The following is a 27124-nucleotide window of genomic DNA, read 5'->3' on the forward strand; positions in this document are numbered from 1 at the left end:
ACTCCTCCTCAGGCGGGCACCAGCTGGCCCCACTATGGCTTCACGGTGTTTGTCCCCGGAATCAGATGTGTCCGTATGTTTGCCTCCTGCAAATGGTCGACCCCCCGAGAGCTTCCTGCTCTGCCGTTCTAGGGCTGGCTGCGGGCTTCGTCAGATTCATACATGTTAGACTCCATCAGCTCAACGGCCCGGATCCTGCACCTTCCACGCTGTCCTCCACCCTCAGCCCCTCCCTGTCCCCAGTTTCTAATTTGGTCTGTAACTTAAGGATACTCTTGGAATGCTTGAGTCCCACAGCAAAAGTTTCACGAAATAGGTTAGATAAATAGGTAAATGGACCAAAAAGAAAAAAACAAAAAAAAAGCCTGCCCAGAGAGCCCAGGGCACCACGTACGTATCAGTGTGGCCGGGAGGGGCATGTGCTTTGATCGGCTCCTTCTCACCGTCCTAGGTATCTTCATGGGTGAGTAGGTTGTTTGGTTAGATTTAAAGTGGTTTGACTTTGTTCCCAGCGATTTTTCTTCCCTACCTGTGACGACAGCAGTCCTCAGGCATGGGCGATCAATCTCAACCTCTTGTGTTTAGGTGACTTTAAACAGAGGAAGCAAACACTGCCAAAAGCTTCCCCAACAAAACTACAAAAACCCTCCCCACATTGGATTCTGAGACATGGCAGGGTTAGAAAATGGATCTTGTAAAACAGAAATCCTTCAAGCCTGTAGACAGCGCGGCAAAGGCAGGCCCGGACTGTGCCCGTCTCACGGCGGCCAGACGTCTCCGTCACGGTGTTCCTTTGCCCCACTGCCTCCGTGCCTGGAATGGCCGAGGGGCCGATGAGGGCCTGGGTGGAGCTTAGCCAGCCCATCAGAGTCCCATGCCTCTGCGCGTGTGGCTCCCTCAGCCTGGGATCCTGTTCTCCTCCAGGTGCTTCTCAGTGTGTTTCTGTCCTTTGTGGGGGCAATTTGATTGACAGGTACATTTTGTAAATGCGACACCCAGGTGCTTCTCAGTTTTGTTCTGGGCGTCTTACTGACCACAGTCTTCACAAAAAAGCAGTAACTGCACTAATTTTTTAAGATCAAGATACTACCTAAAGCCACATTGGAAGAAAAGTAAAGAGGTTTTCACCCTGTTCCCCACCTATATGTCAACCCTTTCACGATTCCAAGCCTGCCCAGGGTCACTGTTCTTAAATTGCCTCTGTTCTTATTTCCCAAGCCTTTGGCGGTAGTCAGGGTAGGCTGGGTTCTGCTGCGGTAACAAACACCGCCAAAATCTTAGTTGCTGAAAACAATACTGGAGGTTTGTTTTGTACACAGCTCGGGTCAGCAGTGACCTTTTGTTTGTCATAACCTCTCAGGGACCCTCCCGGGAAGATATCACATGCTTCTTTGATCAGGCAGGGCAAAAGAGCATGGCAAATCAGGCACTAGCTCATACAGGGCTCTGCACAGAAGAGCCCTCCAACAGTTCAGCGGCAAAACTGTGGCGTGTGGCTACACCCAAGTTCACGGCGAGGGAAGGTAATCCTTGTTCTCCGTAGAGGAGACCCGAATGGAGACATCAGTAATGTCTACTGCACCATTCTTTGCGGCCCGACATAGGGAACTCTCCCTTAGTCAGCAGTGCTAGAACATTCTGGCTGACCAGGGACAATTGCCAGGCAGGCGCGGAGGGATTTTCACCATCGCTTCTGTGGAGGTGTCTCAGAAAAGACTCTTAGCCTGGGTTTAAGCATTAGCCGTCTTCCTGTGAAGTATCGAAATCAGGACCAAGACTCCACCCCTTAAGCCAGCCCTGACCCGAGGGGCAGCATGCTCCAAAGCTGAGTGGTTTCTCCTCGGAACATTATTTCTCTCCCTGCCACGGTGCTCTGGATGGTTGCACTGGAGAGCGGGAGAAAAAAAAAATAAAAATCAATACTTCCTAAAATGGTTAACTGTGATTTTCCTAGATGTACAAAATCCTAGCCCTCACCCCTGCCTGTCCCTACCACACCTTGCTGCAGACCCTCTCTCCCTCCTTGCCTGCACCACAGGCAGGCTTTGGTCTGACACAGGTCATGTGCTCTTCCCTGTCTTACAAATTACGAGCAAACGTTGGCTTTCCACCCGTCGGCACGTACCTTTGGGAGCGAGTTGACATGTTCACATAAACACACACACCCCCTCCACTGCAGCCCCTCTCCCTGGGATGTTTCCTCACACACAGAAGAGAGTCACTAACTTCGTAACTAAAATACGACTCTCTCCGTGCTACTAATTTTGTCCCCCCAAACGAGTGCCAGGTTTTCTCTCTCTCTACTGGCTCACATCTGCGAGCTCTCAATTCCCCCTTTATGGAGCCCATCGACAATGGAGGGAGATACCACAGCTCCCCGTTTATGTCTTTTGTTTTCATTCATTGCTTGGCAGCAGGTGAAGAAACACCGGCAGTGACTGGAGACAACATTCCTGCTCTGCTACCCGAGGCCATCTGACTTCCCTTTCTCTTCTCCTGTTTGCATAAAGATGCTTTCAAGGTCACCTTGAAAGCATGGGTTTTCCCATGCTTTTTTCAAGCCTTCCCATACACAAAACAAAACAAAACAAAACAAAACAAAAAACCCTATATCTTGAAATTCCCCATTCATGTGAATACAGACTACGAGTAGCTACAAGAGCTACCATATACAGAAAACCTACGTGTCAAGTGATTCTTGCTTGCTACCTCTCATCCTTGCACGCAGACTCTGTGGATGTCACTTTTATTTTGCAGGTGATCAAAGTAAGGCTCAGAGAGAGTAACTAGCTTGCCCAGCATCACTTGCTAGTGAGGAACAGAGCTGGGATTCAACATTCTGCCTGCCAAAGCTTATGCTCCTTCTTCTTTGACATGCAGCTAAGCAGAAGCATCTGGTTCATCATCGTAGTGCCCTAGATATCGCTGGGGGGATGCCGACCCCTCCAGGAGAGAGACCACTGATGCTCCGGGGACCAATGGCAAAGTTGGTGCTCCTAGGCCCATTGCACAAAGGATAGGAATTAATGATCCATGCAGGGAGCCCAAACCAAAGCCTAGATGGTCCGGAAGGGCCGTGTAGCAAAGTAAGAAGGAGCCTGGCCCTTGGCATCTGAATGCCCATCTTCCAGTGTTAAACTCCATGAACTTGGGCAAGGTGCCTACACTTTTCTTCTTTTCTTTTTTTTTTTTTTTTCCAAGATTTTATTTATTAGAAAGCACAAGCAGGGGGAGCAGCAGAGGCAGAGGGAGAAGCAGGCTCCCTGCTGACCTAAGGAGCTCAATGTGGGACTCGATCCCAGGACCTGGCATCAGGATCTGAGCCGAAGGCAGTTGCTTAATGACTGAGCCACCTAGGGATCTCAGGACCTGCACTTTCTAAGCCTCGATTTTTCTATCTATATAAGATAGGGATAATAAAAGACTCTACCTCGTAGGGTTGTGGGGAGGTTTGATGAGAACAGTTAAGAATATGCATAATACATAAGGCCCAGCACAGAGTAAGGAATGATGGCTGGGCTCTTCCTGAGTGTTAGCTGAACAGTCTTCAGGGAGAACATTTGCAAATGGTGAAGGGCTGGTCTGGTGTCATGTCTCATCCCAAGCCTGTCCATCCATCTGGTCTAGGCCTGTAGTCCTCTTAGATCTTGGCTCGTATGCCCTGCCCCCATGTCCACGAATGTCCTTCTGTCCTCCAGAGGTACGGGATTATCCTCAAAGAGACATTTCTAAGCAGCCCATCTGAGAGTGCTCTATGAAAGAGAGTTATAGAGAAAGAAAAAAAAAAAAAACCACCCAGGGGTAAGCTATAGTTTATGTCTTCATGACTTCAGCTGGCACGTCAGAGAAATCATAGCACAAGACGACCAAACCACATGCACACCGCCTTTAAGCATTAAGTTGGCTGCAAAGCTTTCTAATAAAGGACTGCCCCAAACCACAGGCCACAACCAAGATTTGAAGTAACCTACCCACTAGCCGTTTGGAAATAGGACCCTAGCTGTAAATATGGAGCTAAGAGTGTTTAAATGCCCAAGCACATGCCATTATTCTGAGCCCCTCGGGTCTGGTGTGGCTCATTTGGCCTCCCCCTCCCCTCAGACTCCAGAAGGTACTGACCATCATCTTGGTCCCGTAGATCAGTCAGCAAGGCACAGAGTTCAGATTGCTAGGCTGGGGTCCCGCAGGGAGAAGTGGCAGGATTGGCTGGATTCCCCTCCAGGTACCCTGGCTCTCGAATTCATTCTGTGCCATCCCTTATGCTCCCCGAACCTGATTTGAGGCTGGGAGTGGGGCGTTGCATGGGATCTCCGGGTCGCTGCTTTTGGAGGGGTGCACGTGAGAACCCACGGTAAAAGCAATAGACCCTGGTACTTTGTCCGCACACCCAGACAGCTCTCCGGAACCCATCAGCTCCAGCCTTAATTCCAAGGGTGTCTGGCTTCTTGCTGTTTTTGTTTAGACTGATAGAAATATAGGGTAGACAAGAAAATTAAGGAGAGAAAGCAATCAGCCTTCAGCTTTGGGAGAAACAGAAGCACTGATGTGGAACGAAAGGCTGGCTTGTGGAGCATCCAGTCCCCCCGCCCCGCCTGCCCCCACATCCTCGAGGCCGTTTCCAGAGCCCCCTCCCGTCCATGCACCTGACTCTGACCCTCAGTCACATCCCGGCCCGGCTGCGTCCTCTCTTCCTGACTGTGTTTTTTTTTCCCATTGCAGGTAACCTGGACATCACTCCAGACGACCCCCGCTGGATCGGAGCCTGGTGGGGTGGCTTTCTGCTCTGCGGTGCCTTACTCTTCTTCTCTTCCCTCTTGATGTTCGGGTTTCCACAGTCTCTGCCCCCGCACTCAGACCCTGCCATGGAGAGCGAGCAGGCCATGCTCCCCGAAAGAGAGTACGAGAGACCCAAGCCCAGCAACGGGGTCCTGAGGCACCCCCTGGAGCCGGACAGCAGCGCCTCCTGCTTCCAGCAGCTGAAAGGTAGAAGCGCCTCAGATGTGGGTGGCCAGAGCAATGGAGGGGGGGTCATCAAGGCCGCCGGGTGGGGAGGGGGTACCTAGGGCAGGGTGCTGGGAGCTCGAGGTACAATCATGCTTATTTTGCATGGTTTGCCTTCTCTGGTCCAATGCTCAGCGTCAGCCCTGAGAAGGAAATGACCTGATGTGTAAAATAAAAAAAGGGGTAGCCACCGCTCAGCGAAGGAGCAGCAGACCAGTCTCCCCAGCAGAGACCCTGGTGCTTAACAAAGCACCTGAGGCATAATAAGCAGATAGGTCTGCGGAAGGAAGGTTCTAGATGTCTCATGGAGCCCTTGGGCTCTTTCCGGCCCCCGCGTGCCAGCACAGTGTAGCAGAAAAGGACTTGGGAAGCAGGGCTTCCTTACCTGGTGGGGTCATTCTTCAGAAGCCGTATCCGAAAACGCATTTCCTTAGAGTTGCTGTGTCCTCCTGTCCCCTCCGTGCAAGATGTGCTCCTCTGGAAAGACGTATGAACTCTGTCTTAATAACAGAGTCCCCCCGAGAAGGTGGCCAAGCTCTCCCAGTCGTTTTTAAAGGAAACCGAACGCATCTTTCCTGACGAAAATGGGATGATCCAGAACGAGAAGCATCCTCCTGCAAACCCCAGCCCTAGGTTGGTTCCATGTTTGGCAAAAGGTCTTCGAGGCAAACAGTGCCGGTGCAGCCTTGAGCCGCAGGGCGTCTGTCCCAGCCCCCTCCCCACCGAGACATCTGTGCCATTCTCCTGAAGTCCCAGGACCCCTCTTGGATCCCCTGGAGAACCTGCTGGCTTTTTGAAGTGGACAGGAGCAAGGCTTGGGGCACCCCTCCCCCGTGAGGCTGGTGCGGGAGGATGGGGACGGTCACCTCGTGGCAGGATCTGGACGCACCTGTAAATGGTGCCATGCTGCCAGTGATCCGTTGAAAAACTGGGTGCAAGTCTCTTTACTGAGCTTTTGTGGGATGAGGAGCACCCCTCCTCCACCGGAGAGGCTGGAGAGCCATGGGGAGGAGCTCAGCACCGTCCCTGTGCTCCGGTCCCTGCTCTACTCTTCTCTTGAGCTGCGGTCATGAACTTCTCCATGCTTCGTTTCCACAAGTGAACAGGATTCATAGTGTTCCTGCGTGACGGTAGGGCCGTGAGAATTAAAGCACCACCTGCAGAAGACGATCTGCTAATAGCGCCTGGGTGTCAGGGAGGGATCGGAAGAACTTGGGCGAGTTCCCAGAAGGGACTAATTGATAATCTGATGTTATGTCGGAACCCACGTTCCATGATTTGGAACTGTCCACGGAAGGTCTGCAAAGTTCTCTAAGTTCCAGAAGGCACGGGTAGGAGAAGGCCACCCACTTTGTGTCTTCGGGGGTTGCCTTGGCTAGGACCCCCAGGAGTCTGTGCTTAATAGAAGACCCCCCCTCAAACACACACACACATGCACCCAAACAGCCAGGCAGAGGGCGATGCCTACTGTTCATCTAATAGCACAGGCGGCCACACAGAGTGTCCCAGTGACCAGATCTGCAGGAGTAAATGGGGCTGGCCCAAGTGGGCCTTGCAGGGGACACCCTGGACCAGAGTGGTGGCAGCCTTTCTGGGTCTTTCTTTGTCCCAGGGTGATTACAAGAGCTCCGATTGCAAGAGATGCACCAGTCATCGCTTAACTTTAATCTCTGGGGGTGCAAAGATGAAAAGATACAATGGTGCCATCACAGCACTCACCCATCCAGTCTGGGGACAGACCAGCAAGCCAGCAAAGGCAGCCCAGCGTGGAAGGGACAGCAGGGCCGGGCAGCAGAGGAGGTGATGGGCATACAGCCGACAGGCAGGGTGGGGAGCCCACATCTTACATCTTGGCTTCAGAATTCAGTTCTCATTAACCCATTTGTTCAGCATGTTCTGAAGTCCTCTGTGTTCCAGGGATCCAGTGGTCACCCGGACGGCTGAGTTGTGGAGTTGTGTTGTAGCTGTGGGGGGTGGGGGGTGCATACAGTAGGCAGAATTGAAGCAACAGCAGGGTGTGTGCTGAGCTGACAACGCACAGATGGGTAGACAGGTCTGAGACTCACTGTAGCCATAACGACCGTACGCTGTGGCCTGTGGAGGTACATGGGCTCTACTTCTACTAATTAATGATTTTTAATTAGAATTAGCCATTCCCAGAGGCAGTAGGTCTATTAATGGACCTAAAGAATGTCCCAGCAGGAAAGGAAGGCAGTGTGTCTATAAGAATCCCCAGGAGACAGGATCCAGCGACGTGAACTATTATGCTAATAAACACGTTTTACATGCGCTAGCACATGGATCGGGGCGGGGGGGAGAACATGGTGGTTTACGTCCGTCATTTCTCCACATGAGACCATGTCTTTGCCATGTGGATGTTTCACCAAAGCACCGTGTGGTGTCACCGAGTGCTCCCAAACTCGTTCTCCAGTTTGCAGCCTTGGAAGCCCCCGTGGTCTCCCCGTGTGTATTTATGGGTACCGACGAGCTGAGCAGGGTTGTATATGGAAGGATTAACGTTGCTCTAAAAATATCTATGTTGCAATTTGAATCTGTTCCATTGAGTTTGCAAATGGGTTTCTTCTTCGGCTGTCCGTCCGTGGGCCCTGCCGTGCTGTGCAGATAGGGAAGGTCCCTGAGCAGAGCCGGAGTCCTGTGCCCAGAGCAGCTGCTCTGTCCTTCTCCCTGCTGGGACTGAGACCGTCTCCCCCACTCCTGGGAGAGCGCTGGGGCTGTTCCAATCTAGCTCAGCTGCTTCCTAATCTTGCCACCTTGGCCGTGGTGCTTCATTCCCCTTGGCTTTAACATATGGCGTCTGATTTATATTATTACTTATTCTTGTTTATAGACGAGGTAACCAAGCTCTGGTGACGTAGGACTTCAGGCCCGTGGCTTGCTTTTCAGGGTGCTTTTCACAAACATGTGGGCTTTGAAGGTCTCTTTCCAACAAAGTTGGCCATCGTGGAGTTTGCAACTCCTATAGGAAGAGAGAGCAAGCCCAGAGTGTTGTTCTGTAACATGTAGAGAAGCTGTTACTTCCTGCACAGCCCACAAGTCCCCTTCTTGTAGTGACTGTCACATGACTGTTTAACAAAGCAGGCAGCAGGCAAACAAGCGCTTGGATTTATTAAGCTCCTGTATCTTTCCGGGTGGGAGTCTGCAAACCTAAGACACATTTTTGTATCTTAGCTATGCAACCAGATAGCTTTTCCTTTGTGCCCTGGCTCTACAGCCCTCTTCCCCAGCCTTGTTCTTCAGAGCATTTTGCTGGTTCGTCTTTCAGGACACCACCCCCCTCCCTGCCCCTTCTCATCCTTCCTTTGCGTCTAGCACCGTGTCTCCTCCTCTCTCTGTCGTCCCTGTGCTGGCGAGGACAGCACCCATGTGGCTTCCAGTATCTAGATGCTCAGAGTTTGCAGAATAGTTTGTAAAAGTCTAGACCCAGAGGGAGGAAAGAATTGGAGGGACTGTTACAGACAAATGGGCAGAATTACCACCAGCTAGTGTGTTAAATCGCACATCTGTATTTTGTAGTTTATACAGAGACAGTCTCTGCTGTCGCCTGCCCTAGGGGCGGTGATGGTGGGGATCCAGGCTCCTCCAGTGGCCGTACCCTGTGCACCCTCCTCACTGTGCTCTGTCTGCTTCCTTCAACGCATCAGGCACTCTCCTTTCTGTTCCCTTGTGGGCCTGCAACACCCTTCCTCTCTCGGTCCACTTCTGGACTAGACCCGGTCCCCCCTTCCAAGAAATCCCTCCCTAGAGTCCCACTGTGCTCGTGCCCCCCACCCTCCCATGCCCAGTGTTGGAGTAGCTTCATTCCTCTGTCATCTCCACGGTCCCTGCAAAGCACCTGTCACCCCACCACCTGGTGGCTTCTCAGCTTGTCGGCCTCTGCCCAAACCTAGTGGGTTCTCCAGGGACAAAGCTTTCGTGCATCTTTTCGTTCCACTGCCTGGCACGGTACCTGGCACATAGGTGGTATTGGCTGAATGAATAAACGGATGAGTGAATATTTTCTTGCCGGCTTGCACGCACACATGTGTACACAAACACCCACTGGCAGCAAACGTCAGTTTTCCACACACTGTCATAGTTAACGCCCCCCCACACACACCCCTACGAGGCTTTGGTACCATTCTACAGAGAAGTAAATTGAGGCTTAGAGACTGAAAGGTGAGGTGTTTGAGCCCTGGCAAGGGCCCCAGAGCCTGTCTTCTTCACCACCACATTATGCTGCATCTCGGGGCCGTAAGTGAACTCTTGGAAAGGAGCAGTGGAGTGGGCAGGTGCTGGCCGACTTCAGCGGAGTGTGCTTCAAGTTGAGCTCCTGGTTGCAACGGCACCAAGCGTGCCCTAAAGCGGTGGGTCTTTCGGACGAGGCTATGGACTAAAAGGGAGGGAGGAACCCGCTCCCGGTAAGCGTTAGCCCGCCCTGGCCCTCTGATGGGCCCTCTAGCTGGGATGAGTGTGACGGTTCCAGAGGTTTAAAATCTGCAGGCAGCGCCCTGCCTTTGATGGCTGGAAGAGAAGAGCAGTCAACGCTGAGCGCTCTTGTCTCCGTGCACTTCCCGCTGGCTGCCAAGTGGCCTCTTCCTGCCGCACCGGGTGACAGCAGGGAACAGCTGAGCCAGCAGGGGTCGGCGGGGCGGGGGGGGGGTGTTGCTTCAGGCTTAGGGGTTTCAGAACCACCCCAACACGTGCAGAACGGTTTACGAGTTCCCAAGCACTTGTGGGGACGTCCCACTGGGCCACCGCAGCCCAACTGATGAGCGATTGGTCCTCCTCTCCGTGCTAGCCATCCAACACAGAGCTCGGGGTGCGACCTCATGGCCAGGTTGTCACCGTTGCAGAGGATGCTGGGGGCACTGGGGTCCTGGTCCCGCACACTCCCCCACCGGGTGCCCCTCCGGGATCCACTGGACGGTTGATTGACTGAGAAGGAGAAGGGGAATCAGCCTGGGGCTGACTGAACCCAGACCCTTCCTGTGTCGGAGAACGAGCCCTTTCCCTGCTCTGCTTGCTCCCTTTCCAGGGGACGAGCCAGTCCAGTTGCCGAGGACGTTCACTTGCAGGGCAGGTGAAATCTGCCCGGGGCTTTACGCTCTCTGCCCTCCTGATGCCCTCCATCTCCAGGTTCTGCAGATTTTACCACCTAAATCCGTCTCCAGCCCACTCCGGTGTCTCCTGCACTCCAGCCCACCCTCACCCCGCCGGGCAGTTCGCACATCATGATGGCGTCAGAATGCACCTGATCCTGGGTCCACCTCGTGCATAAAGGGACAGAGGCAGAGCCCTTCACAGGGCCTCCCAGTGGTGCTACTCTGCCCCTCCAACCTCTTCTCACACCTTGCCACCCTGCCCCTCCACACCAGCCTCCCCTCCCCGGCTTCCTTCTAGCCCCCTGAGTTCCGCAGGCTCCCTCCCTCCCTCCCAGGACTTTGCACTTGCTGTTCCCTCAGCTGGAGTTCTGATCCCATCTTCAGGCTTTAGCTCACAGTCATGTCCCCAGGGACATTTCTCTGTGCCCGCCTCGCCACACCCCAGGCATGTTGCTCTCCGTATCACAGAAATGATGTTACCGTGATGTGCGTGGTGATTCACTGAGCCCGTCCGTGAGCTCCGTGCGGGCAGGGGCTCCCTCTGCACTCCTGCTCTTGTCCGTAGGTGCTCAGTATGTATTTGATAAACGGAGGGATACACGGATCACTGGAGGTGTGCTGACAAGCCTAGCACAGTTTGCTGCTTTCCTTCAAGCTGTCCTCCCCTCCCCACCAACGCCCCTGCCAGCCCCTCCCGGATTTTCGGCCTGGGTCTGACCCATCCATGCACATGGGTTTAACAGGAGCTCCAGCTGTGCTGGGGGCCAAGGCTAGCCCCCAGGTGACCTGCCTGTGTGGGGAGGGGCTGCCGGCCCAGTTGCTGAGGCTGACTTGCCCTGGTGCCTCTGGGCTGTGTGAGTCCCCTGACAGGTGTTTGGGTCTGGGACAGGGTGCACATTCGTCCCCACCATTGTTCCTTTCGGAACATGCCTCGTGCCTCTAACTTCTGCAACTCTGCCAGACCTTCTCCAACCTCTGCCAGCTAGCAGTCCGTGTCTGCCACATTTTCCTGAATGGTGGGTCTGTGCCTTTCCACATCACGTTCTTGTGAGGAGCCTGGTGATCTGAGAGCCCTTGTTCTGCAGGTTTGATGGCTGAGTGATCGCCTCATGTGGATTCCCCGTTAAAATCTTCTTTCTTGATTCCATGGCCAAGGAAAGCATCTGCCTTCCCAAATGCTTGAAACCCTGTGCCAGGCTACAGTTCACATGCTGTTGTGTTTGTAAGTCCCCAGGACCTGTTTGGCCACAGGCATGTTCTTACCAGCACTGGAGGACGATGTGCTGGGGCGTCATGTCTGGGAACAGGTCACAGGTGATTTCAACACAGTACCTGAGACTACCGGGGGAGGGCACCTTGCCCAAAGTCTGGCACACCGTGGGTACCCCAGGAGTGTATTTTGAATGAAGGAAGGAGGTTCAACAACTAGAGGACGACGTTTCCCTATGGGAGTTCCTTGGAACAGGAGTCCTTGGAGATGCTTGGGGGAAAACAAATCAATAGAGGAGGGGGGAAGGGTCACAGAGCCAAATAAGCTCAAGAAAATGTCTCTGTACTGTTGATTCTCTTGGAGACCCATATGGTATATTCGAGTATTAAAAGCCCTTGGAAGACCAGCTTTAAGGAAAGCTGGCCATTGTTTTGCCCCATGTGATTCCCAGAACTCTCTTGTTCACGGGAACTCTTTAGGCATTTAGGAAGTGTTTCTAGAATGCAGGGAAGGTGGTGAGGACCACAGGGGGTTCAAAGGATGTACTGAGTCCCCCGGGAGGCCTTGAAGACCGGTGCATGAAGCCTGGAGCATTGTAGCCCCATCTGGAAGGATGAGCAGGATCCTGTGGATGGAGAGAAAAGGGATTCCCGGCTGGGGGGCAGGTGCGAGCCCAGGCAGGGGACAGAAATGCCCAAGGTGTGCATGGGAGAATCTGGTTTGGGGAAATGGGATTTAGAAAATTTCATGGTGGAAGCTGCCTGGTGTCTGTTCTGGGGCCCAGCAGCGTTCCTGGCACTTGAGGCCACCCTGTAAGACTTCGGTAAAATTATGAATGAACGATGGAGGACTGTTGCATTGCTCCTCCAAAGTGTGTGGACTCTATGAGTCATTGTTTCCCAACTAGGGGTTTGAGTCAGCATCCCCCCCGAGTGGGGCCCGTACTCTAGAAATTCTGATTCCGTGAGTCTAGTGGGGAAGAGGGAGACGGTCCAGGCACCTGGATGTCTTTAAAGTTATGAGGCAATTCTAAGTGAACCTCATCTTGAAAACAAATATGAGAGCTGGTGTGAGTCCTTGGGGGTTTTCCATCCAAGCTGTTTCTGCAACAGTTGTCTAGAAGATAAAACGTGGGGAGGAGACCCACTCACGTAATAAGCTTGGGACACTGTGATGTGGCCCATTTGGAGGGCCATAAGTGACGTTAGCACATTCAAGGCTCTGAGAAGATCTGCAGACCCAGCCGTTCAGGAGATAGCACCAAGGAGTCCAGGCTTGACATGGGCATTTGTATCAGCCTGGGTGCAGAAATCCACCATTTCTTTTCTGAGCACTGCTCTCGGTCTTTCCAGCAGTGCATTCTCCTACGGGTAGAATTTTCATGAATGCTGAATGCAGTCAGCCCTGCCGCCACTGGGGTGGCACGTCGTGTTCCCAGACAGGGTTCCTGGGGGCTGGCGTGAAGTTACAAAAGTAGCACTCTGCTTACAAGAGGCTTGCTTGCTTGCTTTAGTCCTTTTCTGCCTGCTACCTCAGCATGGATACGACAGTTGGATCTGGAAGAAAGCTGGCTGCTTCCCAGGTTCCTTTCTCTGTCTTGGCCATCTTGTGTTTCCGACTTCACTCTCCTGGGGGTCGCCAGTCTGGAACTGTAGGAGCTAGGCTTGCATCTGGGGGTGTCTGGGATCAAAGCAGCTAATGGGACCCCGTGCCACTCTTTTTCAGGCCTTCTTGCGATGTTGTAAGGAGCAGGGGATTTTAAAAAAGAACCCATAGAACTGACTGGCTCCGGGTTTCCTTGGCCAATCGACACCCCCTGGGCACACAGCTTGCAGTATAAATGCTCGTTTTCTGTGCTGATGGCTTCTGGTCTGTTCACTCAGACCACGAGCTTCTCCATACAAGGGACATGTCACCTTCAGCCTCTTCCCAAAGACTTGTCTCACAGCTGTCAATGAGAGGGTGCCAGGAAGCTCCCCGAGTTCCTCGACAGCCCAGCACGGAGTTTGGGGGACAGTCTTATCTGCAGCAACAAGGTCACAGGGGGCCCGAGGCAGCCGGTCTGGGGCCAGTGCTCGGTAGGCACTCTCTTCCAGAAGCTTCCCAGCACCACAGACTTCCTCTTCCACCCAGGCTTTTCCCCACTGCAATCCAAGACATTGATGTTTCTAGAATCTGCAGTGGAAATGGCCATATTTGCTAAGCATTCCCACTTCCATCCTGACCCATGAGCCTGTGGAACGTGGCCCATGGTGAGATCACGACCTGGTCCCGGTCTCCATAGTTAACGTTTCTTTTGTCTTTCTTTCTTTTTTTTTTCCTTTTTTTTGGTTTAAAGATTTTATTTATTTATTTGATGGAGAGAGATCACAAGTAGGCAGAGAGGCAGGCGGGCGGGGGGGGGAGCAGGCTTCCCACTGAGCAGAGAGCCTGATGTGGGGCTCGATCCCAGGACCCTGAGATCATGACCTGAGCCAAAGGCAGAGGCTCAACCCACTGAGCCACCCAGACGCCCCTCCCAGTTAACATTTCTTAAGAGATTGTGACAGTTACCTTTAGAGACAGCATTTTGTTTGTTTATTTATTTATTGAATTCTTTAATCCCTCTTGCATTGCTGAAGCGTCTGCTCTCACCGGGCACCGTGCCCACATCTCTGCGTGCAGGTGGCTCTTCACACGGGAGAGACAGGAAGACACCCCGGCGAGGGTGTCCGGGGACACACGGGTGCGGTGATGACAGGCTGTACCCAGTACAGGGGGACCAGCTGCCAGACATTCGTGCCGTGCCAGGAGATGTCATGTTTCCTAGGATTCACCCTACTTGGGCTTTGATCTCGTGCTGCCATGGTGATGTTTTTCCACATCTTTGTTACTACTCCCTTCCTCTTTCCTTTGGTTTGGGTCGTGATCCGAAGGCTCTCGTGTATTTCTTACCCCCCCCCACCCCCCGCCATCCTGCTCCTTCTGCTCTTGGGTCCTCTGCTCTGGAAAGCGTTTATGATGACTTACCGTTCAGAAAGACACTTTTCCGTTGATGCACATCCCCATCCAGAAACCTGAAGATTTAGGGATCTGGGGTGCAGGCAGACCTTGAGTTTTGCATTCTGGTAGCGTGGTTTTTGCAGCTGTTCGGGGAAGCTTTGGTTTCCTCATGTCTGAAAGGAGACAGTAAGACAGTCCCTGTTGTGATAGCTGTGGAGGTGACACAGGGGACCCTTAGTGCGGGGCCCATCCTACACCGGTTGCCCAACAGACGTCGGCTGTCACTGTCCTAATTACGGAGTGGTCACACACACTGGTTCCATCTCCCCTTCTTGGAAGCATTAACCGTGAGTATTGACAGCAATGTTATTAAAGAAAAAAAGGTCAAGGCCAATTTCAGTAGAGAGCCCGAGGGCTGAAATATCTCTGAGTCAAGTGCAATACAGTCGAGCCCCATAGTGAGCACTTCCCAGGGCACCTCCAGTGCCCAGGAAGGAGGTGGCGGACAAGGACTTGTGCCCCCGACCCCCTGACCCATCCGGCCCTTTGCAGGAAGTTGTCCCTGTCCTTGGGAAGCCAGTGGCTCTCACGGCAGCCTCCCCTCAGCTCTACTAACTCATCACATCCGTTCACACACATGCATTCTTACAGCAGGTCTGACGTCCTGGCCTCCCAACTCGAGGGCTCGCTCCCCCTCGTAGCCAACAAGAGCTTCTGTTGTATTAATCATCATCGTGCTCACCTTACCTGGGTGGCAGAAGCACTGGGTCACCTGTTCTGCATTCATGGGTCACATTTAATCTTTGCAGCAATCCATGGGATGGAAAATGTCCAGCACAGACCTACTCAGTCTTGAAGATAGAATTCAGGTCCCAGTGACCTGACTCCTCAAATCTTATTTTATACAACCTTGCTCAGTCAAACTTTCCTGCAGCACAGAACTCTTCCCCTTCGGGCTCGGCAAGCCTTTTCTTTCTCCTGTTTCCCTCCCTTCCTGTCCTACCTCTCCTTCTCCAAAAAATGAAGACTGAGTCCTTTTCCCCAGCCCCAGCCCCAGCAGGAATTTTTGTGTGCTTTCTAAGCGTTAAGCTGCTCTGGTCTCTGCACGTCCAAAACCAAGAGCAGAGCTTCTGAAAACCCAAACCAGAATTACACCCAGGCTCTGAGCACGCTCTGGGGCAGCAGGTCTCACGGTTTGAGTTTTCACCATGCTTTCCTAACCGTGGCACCACTCTCTGCCTTGGTTTCCTTACCTGTAAACGGAGGCTGTCCATAGCCCCCAAGAACACAGGTCTCTTGGGAGAATTATGCGATTGGATGTTTCGATGGTCAGAACAGTACTTGGCCCCCAGCTAATGCTCTGTCCCTGGCAGCCCTCACACCTTCTCCAAACCTGCCTTTCCCCCTCCTGGAGGACATACATACACATTTTCAAGAAATCTCAATTCTACAGGAAGGTCTTCGAAAGGCAGCAGTGGAAAACCTGTTTTCCCTGGAAAACTCCCCCGCTGCCGTTTGCCGCTTTGTGCCAGCCCGCCTCCTACCCCAGCTCCCAGCTTCTGAGGCGGAATCACTAGGTGGAAATGATTGGCTAAGGGGGACCATGGTGTTCAGCGGCCTCAGGCGGCCTTGGTTCATCAGTTTCTGTGTGTCTGGGCCACCTCGTTACCTGCTGCCTCCTTGAAGGTTAGAATTTTATGGGTTTAACAACCCATTTGAATGAAAAAGCTTGAAATACAGGGATAGCCCTAGGTTCGAGCTAATTAATACCCCTTTTCAAATTGGGGCTTTGGAGGGTAGGCTGAACCTTTGATAGGAATCTTTGGAGAGTGCTAACAAGTCATCGCAATAAAACCTAGGATGGAAGGGAGGAACCTCGCAGCAAAATCACTAGACACAAGAGGAATCCGTCATTTCTGGCAGCGAATCAGGTTGATAGAGGAAAGAAGAGAATGTTCTTCATGCAAATAAGGTCCACTGAGCTTTCCCTGGGCCTTCCATCAGAGGATCCTCAAACCTAATGATTTTGGCATCTAATTCAACACGAAATTAGTCATTAGATATTAAGACAAAAGCAGGCAGCTCTCCGATCTCAACAAAGCATCCTCCCACTGAAGTGGAATTAACTCTGGAATAATTAAAATGGTTGCTGAAGTATGAAAACACTCCATTAGCTGGAGCTGCCTTGTCGAGATGTGCCCTCCCTTCCCCTCAAGGCCGTCGCGATGGCCATGATCAAGGGCAAGGAGATACCAAGACCCAAGTAATGGGATCACACTTAAATCCTTTTTGGTGCCGTTTCTGAGCGGGAGAGCAGAGTTCCTAGTTGGGGGGCACAGTTTCATTTGGGAGCAAGTGTGGCTGTCCTGCTTCTTTCTAAGTCCCCATCCAAATGGACGACACCCTAACAAAGGAAATGAAGCCTACAATGAAAACTACGGCAGATGATCGTTTTTCTGGAAGGACCCCAACCTGCCTACTGGTTGTTGGCAGTGTTTCCACAGTTCAGATATCTTCATTCCAAAAGAGCACAATGGTGGAGCCACAGTGTTTTGATCTGCCAAGACATAAACAGGCATTAACCTGGCATCGTTTTGACATTCACTTACCAGGAGGCACCGTGGTCACCTGATGTGGTCCGTACCCATCTCTTTGCAGTGTGGAAGGACACAGTCAACCAGTCCCTTATCACAAGGACAGTACACTGTCACAGTGTGCCACACGCCGTAGCAAATCAGCTCCCACTCATTAGCAGCGATTTCAGATGATGGCGTCTTAATATCTACCAGGTTTTTGTGTTCAAAGACAGAAACCGCATTACCCTCTGTTTACACCCAATGTATTCGTCCTCTGCATTTCTCGAGCAGTCCACATTTTTAAATATTACAGAGTCAACAGGCCTTTAAATATTTGTACGATTCTTAAAAAATAATGTGGAATTAACGGGAAGATTTCACAGCATTTAAAAGGATTTTTAAGTGTAACCACTTTTTGGCATTTATTTGAACTGACATTTTTATTTTTTTAAGATTTTTGTTTATTTACTTGAGAAAGAAATAGCGAGAGAGAGAGCACAAGTGGGGAGGAGAGAGACAAGCAGGATCCCTGAAACAGGGAGCCCGATGTGGGGCTTGATCCAGGACCCTGAGATCATGACCTGAGCTGAAGGCAGACACTTAACTGAGCCACCCAGGTGCCCCTGAACTGATATTTAAAAAAAAAAAAAAAAGTCTTGTGTGCTTAAACCCTGCAAAAATAAATAAACAAAACACAGGTAAAGTCTAGTGCATTTTGGGGGTTGGGGGGTGGGAAGCAGGTAGAATTGAATGAATACTGTAGACTTAAAGTTTCTGGGTTTTTGTGTCACGTGTGTGTGCATGCTTGTGCACGGTTATATCATCCGAGAGTTGCCTTCCTAAGGTTTTAGTAAATTTTGTGAGAAACTAGGACAGAAAAGGCCATCACCTCTGATTGTTTCTTAGTTGGGACGTGGGATCTGCTTGCTCAGCCCACCGTGATTCTGAGCTTCTAGTCATCTGACTCAGTTCATTCCCATAACTGAATTCTTTTTATCACGTTGGAGGATCTTGAAGTCCCTCCCCTTAGATTTTCATTTTTGGAACTTGGTATCTTTCGCGGAAATGATACATTTTGAGCAGTGCGTATCTGCCATTTACTGACCCATTGTTCTGCCATTTTGATTTATTGAGCTTGTCTGTTACCATTATTAAAAACTTATGTATCCCCTATTATTATTTTATTCTAATTAGCTGGGCCACTTAGAGGTTTCATCTCCTAGGAGATGAGATTGACTGTGTAATTAGCTCTCTTCTTTCGGACAGCTGGCTAATTCATCACTTTGGAATGCGGTGTTAGATTTCCTGCTCACCTGTTTATGTGCTATGACCACGAGCACCTATGGGTTTTTTCCTAGACTTAGAATAATACTGGCTCCATCTGGGACTCAGTTTTATCTTTTCTGTTTACACAGGTGGAAAGTAGACCCCATGCCAAATATCCCATATCATTATGATTACAGCAGAACGACTTCCCTAACTGTAGTCCCCAGCCCATCACTTTTTGCCTTATCTGCTTACCACCTGTGCTGTTATTTACATAAGACTTCTCTTTAAATTACTTCAAATCTACCTGTTTAAACCTGGCATCGTTTTAAGCTGCGAGAGCCGTGAAACCACACATTTGCTGTATCAGTTTCATTTCCGTTGACTTTTTTTGCAAGTACACCCTAAAATAATGGCGTAAACATCGAAGCATTAGGGTCGTCCTGGTTCCGGTACCTGCAGAGCCCCTTGGCCTCCTGCCAAGATATGTCATTGATTGCATTCAAAGGATTAAAAAACTCACATTTTTTTAAAGCATCGACATAAGTGGGGAATCCTAAGTGGTTTATGAAATCACATACTTCGAGAAGAATAGAGCATAATAAGATATGATCGAAACGGATGACCTCAACAAGAGCTGTTTTCCGGCTCTTGTGGTACTTCATGTGGCATAAGCCATGAGGTGCTTCTGTCCATCCTGAGTTCTCACCTGAGCCCAGGGCACTAGGCTGTGTGGGCAGCTTCTTCCAGGTGGGACTGGGTGATGAAAAAAGCCCATCTGAGGATGAGGGAAGAGATTCAGGAAAGATCTGGGGGCAGAGTGTCCCAGGAGAGGGAGGAGGAGCCCCTAGTGCTAAGGGTTCGGTAGGGAGAACCCATGCAAGGCAAGAAAGAGCAGGAGTGGATAGGCTGGACGGCAGGGAGCTGGGGGCCGGGAAGGAAGTGTCATCGATTGCTTAGGGGCAGACCCTAAGGAACCTAGGGAGTTCTGAGCAGGAAAGTGATTTGAGTTGATCCCCCTGGGAAATGATTATGGCAGATTGAGAGTGAAAACCAAAACCCCAGTTGGGTCTCTCTAGGAGTCCCCCATGGGAGAGCTTATGGAGGCTTTTGCCGGGGAGGTGACCCTAGACCAGTGAGAAGAGGTGGGGGTTTGATTCAGCATATTTGTGTGTATGTATATGTATGCATGCACTCGAATTCCAGCTTTTTTCTCAAAGCCTGTTAAGATTAAATATATTTTCTTAATACACCTAGAGAGTTATAAATATCTATCTCAGGGGGCACCTGGGTGGCTCAGTGGGTTAAGCCTCTGCCTTCAGCTCAGGTCATGATCTCAGGGTCCTGGGATTGAGCCCCGCGTTGGGCTTTCTGCTCAGTGGAGAGCCTGCTTCCTCCTCTCTCTCTGCCTGCCTTTCTGCCTACTTGTGATCTTTGTCAAATAAATAAAATCTTTAAAAAGTGTATCTCAGGTCGATGGCTATATATGCTTAGATACACTGGTGCAACGTAATTTATGGTATATAATTAGACTTTTTTCCTTTGAGAAACAAACCCAGACTGTCTTGGGGAGGATGGAGCTAATTTGTCAGAGGAAGGAAATAATTTGCTTATAAAATATTTCAGTGTCTCCAGTAAACCCAAGAAAAGGCACGCTAGAGTCTCCCCTGTTATAGTAGTTCTCCATTTAATTGTCCGAATATCCACAGATGCCTTGAAGCCAGAGTTTTCACGCTTTGTGGGTGGCTTACCGGTTCTAGGTTCCAGCCTGAGTCACTGGGTGACTCCCGACGCTGCTTACTGAGACGGACAAAAGTATGTCGAGGAGGAACTCTGGGGCAGGAGGCCTGGCAGCGCTGCGAGTGACCCTCTTCTTCTCTCTCCCCGCAGTGATCCCGAAGGTCACCAAGCACCTGCTCTCAAACCCTGTGTTCACCTGCATCATCCTGGCCGCTTGCATGGAGATCGCGGTGGTGGCTGGCTTTGCTGCCTTCTTGGGGAAGTACCTGGAGCAGCAGTTTAACCTTACCACCTCTTCCGCCAACCAGCTGCTCGGTGAGTCTGCTTTTTCATCCCCACCACTCCCCAGGAGGGCAGAGGGCTGCTGCATCCACAGTAGCAGTATTCTTGGGATATGTGCGCGGAAGGAATTTTAGAGTCTATTCTTGCGTTACGATTTGCCGAGAGGATGTGATAAGAAAGAGCTAAGATATAAAATATATGTATGAAGCATTGCAATAGGCTAGGAGATCAGTAGATTGGTGTGCACTGCAGAATTCGGGGGAAGATAAGATGAAGGAAGAGGGACATCAAGACCTATCCAGAAAGGTTAGCAGGCTGTGGTCAGGCACATAAAAAAAAAAAAAAGTAAGAATGTTCTTGACAGCATGAAATGCATAGTCCACAAATATAAAACTTGGAAGCCATACGCTCCCTTCCTGACCCTGGCCCACGGCAGATATAATTAATGGATCATGGCACTCCATCTCCCCAAGTGCAAGCATGGCCTTACCATCCTTCTCAGTAGGAGACTGTAGGCATCTCCTTCCACTGTTTGGAATTGTCATGGTAAGGAAAACCAGTTTGCCCTTGTAGGAAGCAGCATTATTTACATGGACTTAGGAAATGACCTCACACCTGACAAGGGAGACAGAAGAGTCAAGGACGCCCATGTTTCTGGCTTGGACAGCTGTGGCGCCATTTTGGAAACCTGAGAACCTGGAAATGGTAGAGAAGAATCAGATCCGTGAGGGAGATTATGAGATCACATTTGAAGTTGCTGAGTGTGAGACACCCGTGGTGTGTCTCTGTGGCATCCTGTACTTGGGAGGGGCTTGGGAAGGAGACCCCATGGAGGAATAGAGGTTTGGTTGCATTTGTGTACGTCTGGGTGGCAGTGGAGGACATGGGAGTGGAAGTTATGCAACAAGAAAGTGAATTGGAAAAGAAGAGTAAAGTCCCAACCGTGAGGAAACACAGGAGTCCGAGGGGGAGTCAGAAAGAAGCCCACAGGTCCTGGGAGTCAAGGGAGAGATGATTCCAAGGAGGAAGCGGGCAGCTGCGTGGGTGTACCTGCACAGTGAGGGCTGTGGCATCACCATTAGTGACAACCACTGGGACGTCCTCCAGCCTGCGTCAGAGCTGTGTCCAGGAAGTGGCCGTGAGGAGCCCATGCTCCATGTGGAGAGCAGCCCCCAAGGAGGAAGAACTGGCCTGCAGCTTCAGGACACTGGCCCACAGCTCAGCCGTGGTACAGCGGAGTGGGACCACAGCAGGTGTGTGTCCGTGTGTCCGTGGAGGGGGAGTGGAAGAGATGGTGTGTTGCTAGGGAACATGAGCAATTTGCTAAGCAGAAGGAAAGGAGCCAGCAGAAGGGGATTTGCAGGAAACAGAGGGATGTGGATGGACAGCCCTCGGCAGAAGAGCTCATGGGTTCTACCAGTGCAGAGAAGGAGAGAGGCATGAGTCTGGCCACTGAGACTACCGCCGGTATGGCCCTGCATGGAGAGAGAACTCTGGCCCCATGAATGACCTTCTCTGGAAAGTACGGGGTCAGATCATCTGCTGAGAGCAAAAGTCTCCTTCAACACTGCTTATTTCTTCACCTCACAGCCCAATAGCAAATTTAAAGGTGCTAACCCATCATGAGTCATCAGGAAAACACACATGAAGACCACACTGAGCTACTGCTACGCGTCCACCCGACTGATAGTACCGAGTGTTGGTGAGGCTGTGGAGCAACTGGAACTCTCATGCGCAGCAGGAGGTGTGATCACTCTGGACGGCTCTCGGGCAGCGCCTCTGAACAAGCCTGTTTTTCTGCTGGGATCCATCTGTCCCACTTGTGGGCGTATACCCAACAGAAATGAATGCTCAAGTCCACTGCTTTAGATCTGCACAGTAACTGTGTTCAGAGCAGCCCAGGGCACTAAAACCCCAATTGGATGCCACCCAGACATCAGCCAACAGGAGGATGGGTAGATAAATGATAGAATGTTTGCACAGTGCTGCCACACAGCCTGAGAAAGTAGGCATTTTCGTACCTGCCTCCGTGTGGATGAACCTGACCAAGTTGAAAGACATCAGGCACGAAAGAGGGCATATTTATGAGTTTAAAGAGGGAAAAGTTCATTCAAGTGATAGAGGCCATGATGATGGGAACTATGCTTCCGGGAGGGGTAGGGGGAGGTGGGCAGCGGCCGGGGAGCCTTCCTGGGCTGCTGGAAATATTCTGAGCTTGATCTGAGTGATGGCTCTAGGGGTGTATACAGATGCAAGGATTCATTGGCTGTTCGCTTAAGCTGTGTGCACTTCCCGGGACATAATGTGTCTCAACTAAAAAAAAAAAAAAAAAAAAAAAACTAAAAGAAACCTAAAAGCCTATCACGATGATGCAGCTAGGTCATAGTGTCTCTTTGAGAACTGCGAGGCTTGTGCAAGCCTAATTTTTCTTTTTTTTGCTAATAAAGATTTACCATCCTCTTTTTTTTTTTTTTTTTTTTTTTTTTTGGTCAAGTGTCACTTCCAAGAAGTATTAGCAAAATGCAGGCAGCCATCTCGTACCTGTCTGGAAGAGAGAGGGTAAAGTGGGTCTCTTTATAATTAAAGTCATAACTTCTTGGTTGTACCTGGGGTGTCTCTGGTTTCGCCCTCCAGCAGCCCGAGCTGCTCTGTTTCTTCTCATTTCTGGGCTGCCATTCTCACATTCTCGCTACATTTGCACGGTTGCTTCGGCGTGGGGCTCGGGTTCTATCTCAGAACAGTTTCTATCGACAAACCAATCAATAGCCTTCAGGGCAGAAGGTCAAAAAAACAATCTCGCCGTCCTGCACCTGTTTCTTTCTCCATGACTCTCTCCGTCAGAGTGCATAGCAGGGGAGGACCTTCTCCAGCAGTGCAGAGGCCACCTGCTGAGCCATCTGTCAGTCTGTCTGTCCGACAGGCCACACAGGTAGCATACGCGCATGCATGCACAGCCTCTCCCGGTGCCCTGCTCAGGTCCTCACTCTAATCAGCATGGACCCTGCACGGCTGGCTGCAGCCGGGGCTGGCGCTGGGCATTCAGGGGACAGAGACGGACGGACACTGGGAGCACCAGGCAAGGCTTGCCTCGGAAAGTCCTCAGCTCCTGCAGACCCAGAGCCTGGGGTCCACGCAGTCTCTTGGGGGCATCAGCGCGGGGCTCTGGGCCACCCTGGAAGCCATCGGCAAATGGGGCAGAGTCTGGAGAAGAGCAGCACAGACGATTGAGGCGCTGATGGCATGGATTTATGCACAAAGATAAAAAGGGCCCAATCTGCATAGGTTTAGCGTAATGAGGAATGTGGAGTTTCACGGGAGTTCTGATAACTGAATGCCAAGGCTGCACGCGTCAGGGAGGAAGAGGGCAGCCGGATGACGGGTTGGGAAAAAAGTGCTGAAAGACTGTTATTGCCATAGTTACCGTCCTCACCAGGTGACGCTCCCCATGGTCTCCGCTGGGAAATGAAACAAAGCACAGGTCTGTTCTCTGGGCGTGGGCACATCCTCACCGGTGTGCATGCACACAGATCCAGCCTGCTCACCACTTAGCCATCCCAAAAAGAAGCCTTGAGTACCCACTCTGTGCTAGGCACAGGGAACCGTGCCGGCCTAAAGGATGGTAAAGATTCTTGCTCTGGGGGAAGCTGCATTTCAGGAGGGAGATAGTGAACAAGAACCAAGACCAAAAATGAATAAGGCAGCTTCAGATAGAGGGGGAGAGCCGTGAAGATAATAAAACGGGGTGAGGACTGATAGGGAGCCCCTGAGTGGAGTATAGGGTCACTCTAGTTGGTGTGGTCCAGGAAGGCTTCTCTGAAGGGGGTACGGGGCCAGCCAAGGAGAGACTCAGAACAAGAATGTCCCAGGAGAGGGTGCCTGGGTGGCTCAGTGGGTTAAGCCTCTGCCTTCGGCTCAGGTCGTGATCTCAGGGTCCTGGGATCGAGCCCCGCATCGGGCTCTCTGCTCAGCAGAGAGCCTGCTCCCCCCGCCCCACCTCTGCCTGCCTCTCTGCCTATTTGTGATCTCTCTCTCTGTCAAATAAATAAATAAAAATCTTCAAAAAAAAAAATTCTTTAAGAATGTCCCAGGAGAAGGACCAGCAGGTACAAAGTCTGGGGGTCTGTATGGGTTTGGCCTGTCCCAGGGAGAGAGAGGGGGCACACTGGGCCAGGGGTGAGCTGAAGGAACCATGTGGGGGCTAGATCATGAAGCTCATTTCTTTTTCTTTTTTCCTTTTTTCTTTCTTTCTTTTTTTTTCTTATTTCTTAAAGGTTTTATTTATTTGACAGAGAGGGAACACAAGCAGGGGGAATGGGAGAGGGAGAAGCAGGCTCCCCACCGAGCAGGGAGCCTGATGCAGGGCTCAACCCCAGGACTCTGGGATCACCACCTGAGCCGAAGGCAGATACTGAGCCACCCAGGCACCCCATGAAGGTCATTTCTGTATCAAAACCAGAGAAAACCAAGCATAAGTATTCCAAGAGCATCAGATAATACAGAGATATCCTGTGTTTCATTTAAATTTGACTTGTGCTGTTTTCTTGCAGAGCTCAGGCTTCTTGATTATGTCTTTCTTCCCCTAATATTAAAATTAATTTGCATGCCCTTAGCACATGCCAGCTGGTTGATGTAGCTGATTGACCTCGAGGTCTGCTGATTGGCGAGGAGGGGACACAGCCTAGACTGGGAAACTGGCCGTGCACCGTCCACACAGTGGATAAATGACGCACCGTAATTGAAAGCTGAGTTTTAGATGAAGCAAATCAGGGCAGAGCAAAGCCAAACAGGAGGTTGGAACCCTAGGATCATTTGGTCCTTCTAAAATCCCTTAAGTCTCTGAGAATCAGAAATAACAAGTCTATGGTCCCTGCTGCCTTGCAGATAGCTCTGTTTATAAGAGGGGGAAAATTTTATGCCAATGACTCACCAAGAGCTACAAAACATATTGATTGGAAGGATGCTCCTTCCCGAGAGGTCTGGGAGCGGGTTAAAATGCTGTTTCCACAGGCTGCTGAGTCCTGGGATTTTTGTTCAAACAGCCACCAGACCCTTCCCAGAAGCCCTCCTCAGCTAATGAGGAAAGGGGAGAAAATCCACAAATGATCTTGAGTCCCCATCCCTACCTCCCCTCAAAAATGCAGAAAGCACGTGAGTGCGCCGTCATCGTTACGCCCCTAGGAAGCATGTGCGTGTCCCTGGTCCATCTGTCTTAGTCTCGTGGTCTTTCCCGTTGAGGATGCCTTCCTTCGGAAGATCAGTGGATGTCCTTGGACTCCCCATCACTGACTCTTTTCACGTCCGTCTCCCCCAGTTTTCCGAGGGTTCCCGGAGGGCAGAAATAAGGCCCCTCATGGAATCTTAGAGGCATCCTGGAGGAGGCAACACGGCAGTGGGGGTCACTGGGAATTTGGCCTGTGCAGGGCTCAGCCCCCCCACCCCCGTCCCGCACCTGGCACCCAATGGTCTGTTGGGACGCGCCCTGCGTCCTCTGCTAACGGTTCCCACCCCTCTGTTTCTCTCCCAGGGATGACTGCGATCCCCTGTGCCTGCCTGGGGATCTTCTTGGGTGGTCTCCTGGTGAAGAAGCTCAGTCTTTCTGCCCTCGGGGCCATTCGGATGGCCATGCTCGTCAACCTGGTGTCCACAGCTTGCTACGTCTCCTTCCTCTTCCTGGGCTGCGACACGGGCCCCGTGGCTGGGGTTACTGTTCCCTATGGAAACACGTAAGTCCTGGGAATGCCCCCTTCTTCCCCTGCCTGCCCAGGGATGCCTGGGCTCTTTCTCCGCGGTAGGGGAGCGGAGCCAGCTGTGTTCCGAGGGGTGGCCACGAGTGGAGGGTTCAGAGATGCTTCTGTATCTTCCTCCCAGGGTTGAGGGGTCCGGAGTGGACCTTTTGGATGGAGAGCTCAGACCATTCCACTCAGCGGGAGTGCACGGGGGAGACACTCCCAACAGTACTCCTGTTGCCATTTTTGGCATTTTGATTTTAAGAACGATTGAAGATAGATAATACAGATGAATTTTATTTTAAAATTCAGCTTTTTTTTTTTTTTTTTTTTTTTTGAGATGAGGGGAGAGAGAAAGAAGTGGGGGAAGGAGCAGAGGGAGAGAAAATCTTAAGCAGGCTCCATACCCAGCACTGGGCCCGTTACGGGGCTCAGTCTCACAGCCCTGAGATGCAATCAAGAGTGGGACATTCACTGAGCTGAGTCACCCAGGTGCCCCTTAAAATTCAGCCTGAAGTGAAAGACAGAATAGATTTCAGCCATTCCAGAAATGATCAGAAGCGGCCATCGGGCTCCCATAGTAATTATAAGGTCTCCCCAGAGTAGGTATTGATAAGTATGGGAGGGAGAAGGGAGTAGGGAATAAAAGGAGAAAAGAGGAAGAAGGGAAGGAAGTTGGTTCTTATGGGACAGTTTTTCGTAGTTACTAGCCCAAGACTTTGGCCTAGAGTCAAAATTGCCCCAGTCAGAACGGCCCCAGAGGGAACCATGGAGAGTGCTTCCGTGCCCAACATCCACAGCTCTCCCTCTTTCTGTGTGAGACTCTGAAGCTGCGTGGGGATCAGTCTGGAGCATCAAGACTGCAGCAGAGTCACCCTGCAGGATTCCAGTCTCCTCCTCCAGGCAGGCTGTCAGGCTTTCTTCTATTGTCCTGTATCCAGAAGATAGAGGAGAGCCGGGCTTCTCTGCCCCTCCAACAAGGTCAAGCAGGCTGAGTGGGAGAACACAGGTGGGGGCGTTGTCTGGAGAGTCACGCACAGACACTGCCCCTCTGTCCCCTTTACCACCGCCATGGCCTCTCAGGCCCCCCAGCCCAGCCCAGCCCCGCCCCCGTTCCTCCCTCTCCCCAATGCGGCACCTTCTGGTGTGTGCCTGCCATAAATAACAGCATTTGGAGAGAAAGACCGCCAGCCTTCTGTGCCAGCTCTCAAGTAGTAAACTTGTAGTGGTTCAAAGCAC

At 51.4% G+C, this 27124-nt stretch overlaps 1 protein-coding gene across 4 annotated transcripts in view; it reads left to right on the forward strand.

Moving 5' to 3' along the window:
- SLCO3A1 (solute carrier organic anion transporter family member 3A1) overlaps positions 1-27124 on the forward strand; it is a 301657-nt gene that overhangs the window by 229681 nt on the left and 44852 nt on the right. For all 4 annotated transcript variants that reach the window (XM_032342112.1, XM_032342110.1, XM_032342113.1 and 1 more), the window contains exons 4-6: positions 4720-4983; positions 20028-20192; positions 25684-25882. In XM_032342112.1, coding sequence (XP_032198003.1) covers positions 4720-4983; positions 20028-20192; positions 25684-25882 — 628 coding nt within the window. The remainder of the gene's footprint in view (positions 1-4719; positions 4984-20027; positions 20193-25683; positions 25883-27124) is intronic.

The sequence above is a fragment of the Mustela erminea genome, chromosome 5 (assembly GCF_009829155.1).
Source record: "Mustela erminea isolate mMusErm1 chromosome 5, mMusErm1.Pri, whole genome shotgun sequence".
NCBI classification, from domain to species: Eukaryota; Metazoa; Chordata; class Mammalia; order Carnivora; family Mustelidae; genus Mustela; species Mustela erminea.